Source organism: Aplysia californica, unplaced genomic scaffold (assembly GCF_000002075.1).
Source record: "Aplysia californica isolate F4 #8 unplaced genomic scaffold, AplCal3.0 scaffold00307, whole genome shotgun sequence".
Classification (NCBI taxonomy): domain Eukaryota; kingdom Metazoa; phylum Mollusca; class Gastropoda; order Aplysiida; family Aplysiidae; genus Aplysia; species Aplysia californica.
Window position 1 is genome coordinate 372,079 of NW_004797577.1, and position 2,228 is coordinate 374,306.

Consider the following 2,228-nt stretch of genomic DNA (forward strand, 5'->3'; position numbering starts at 1 on the left):
ATAAGAAAGGAGAGACAGAATAAAACAGCTGATGCAAAAAGGGACATAAAGGACTAGACAAGATAGAGGTCCAGTGCCATTTTTTCCTATTCCAGATTCACCTGCTCTGGTCTAACTTTGTGTGCGTGCGTGTGTGTGTGTGCAAGTGTGTGTGTGTGTGTGTGTGTGTGTGTGTGCAAGTGTGTGTGTGTGCAAGTGTGTGTGTGTGTGTATGTGTGAGTGAGTGCACGTGCAAATGTGTGTGTGCAAGTGTGTGTGTATGCACGCGCATTTGCGAGTGTACGTGTGTGTGAGTGTGTCTATTCCCCCTTCCATTCCCCAACAACTTCCAGAATCTTCCACCAGTCCTACCTTGTATCCTTGGTGTGTGACCTTCATGTGTATCTCGAAGCCCATGCCTCGTCGGAATGGGAATCCTCCGTGTGTTTCCTCCGTGCCCCAGTTACCTCCCTGCATGTGGTTCCTCACCACTTGATTCTGGTCGAAGCGAGGATTGAAGTGGAGGGCGCAGCCTTGGTTATAGGTCGGACCCACGCACAGATTCAGACTGAAACTGTTAAAAGAAACACACATCATTGACAAGCTGTTAACCGGGGGCTCCGGTGGCTAGGTAAGTAGTGAGTTTAGACTCACCCAATGTCAAGCGGGTGTCGGTGAAACGGGGATCAGATGGGTGGCCACTGGGGTGTGTCCTTGAGCAAGACACGACAGTTCTAGCTCAAAATACAGGGCGCTGCACGGTGGCGACCGACAGTGGCATGGTTGTAAACTGTTCTGTATTTGTGTAATAGTATTACTAATAGTGTGTATTTGAGTAAGTATGTATGCATGTATGTATTTATGTTTGTACGTTTTAAAGTTGAGTATTTATGTGTGTATGTTTGCTATTGTAGAACAAAGTGCCCTTCTGGAACAAATAAAAGTGTAGTTTATTATTTTTTAGTTTATTTAAAATGTTCTAAGTCTAGAAAGTAAAGATTTTCAGGAGAGAGAAAAACACAACTGTTTTATTGTTTTATTCTTTTAACAAAGCTATATTCTGTTTCGGTTTTTTTCTTGCTTTTTTTTTTTTCAATATGTAGAAATTGAATTTCAAAAAGACTGTTTCTTCAGTACAAGGAAACACAGATAAAGAAATGGCAGTAAAAAAAAAATCTGAATTTTGAGCTTGGTATCGACTTATTATAATTAATGTAGCAGCTGGCTGAGGAAATGTTTTGGTGTAAAACTGAACTTCTACAGACACAAATACATTTTGGTGCAAACTGATTCTGAAAAAGACACAAATCATTTGCGTTTTCTAAACGAGAAAGCCCTACATTTTTCTAGTTTCGCTTTTTTCCATAAGAGCCTAACCCCTGCACCAAAGATGCTAGAAATGACAGATGAGGCTCTGACTTCAAAGGCAAACTAAAAAGTGTACAATATAAAAAAAAAAAATTACATCCATTCAATTTAGATAATTAAATTTAGGATCCTGTCAGTGGATCCAACCTGAGCTGAAAGAGATACAATACCCCAGCAGAAAGACAAAGATACCCGATAAAAATTCTCCCCACTCCGGAATTGAACTTGGGCCTCCTGTGTGTAACAGTGGAGCACCCAATAGGCGGTACTCATTGGAGGATCAGCTTTGGTTTGGTTCAGTTCAGTTTCTGTCGACTTCCGGGCACACTATAAATAAACCCCTGCCTCACACCAATGACCTGACTCACGGCCCTGAAAGCAAACCTCACTGTTCTTGAAGGTCATCGTCACTTTCGTTTGGTTTATGCCATGGTGGTAGCTTTTCTCACTCTCCATGGAGGAAAATCTGGCTAGCCCCGGCGACCAAACCGAACCGATCAGACCTGATCATATCTTGTCAATGGGCACGGGGTATAACTGCCACACCACAGACGTTCATTAAGTGTATCATGGAAGTATCAAAAGATCCTGCCTGGGAAGTGTATCATGGAAGTATCAAAAGATGGTGCCTGGGAAGTATATCATGGAAGTATCAAAAGATGGTGCCTGGGAAGTGTATCATGGAAGTATTAAAAGATGGTGCCTGGGAAGTGTATCATGGAAGTATCAAAAGATCCTGTATCAGTGGATACTCACACACTGGCGCTGTGGGGCACCCGGCCGCTGATGACCACATCCGTGCCGACACTGATGCCTCCGGGGATGTGTCCCGAGTACGGGAGAACGATCTGAGGGACAGAAGGGGGATAACTGTTACAGGA

At 43.2% G+C, this 2,228-nt stretch overlaps 1 protein-coding gene across 1 annotated transcript in view; it reads right to left on the reverse strand.

Annotated features, from left to right (window-relative positions):
* LOC101852778 (galectin-4) overlaps positions 1–2,195 on the reverse strand; it is a gene marked incomplete at its 5' end in the record, with an annotated part of 12,918 nt that extends 10,723 nt beyond the window's left edge. The window contains 2 exon segments of the mRNA XM_005101982.2: positions 352–553; positions 2,104–2,195. Coding sequence (XP_005102039.2) covers positions 352–553; positions 2,104–2,195 — 294 coding nt within the window.
* Positions 2,196–2,228: the final 33 nt, after the last annotated feature.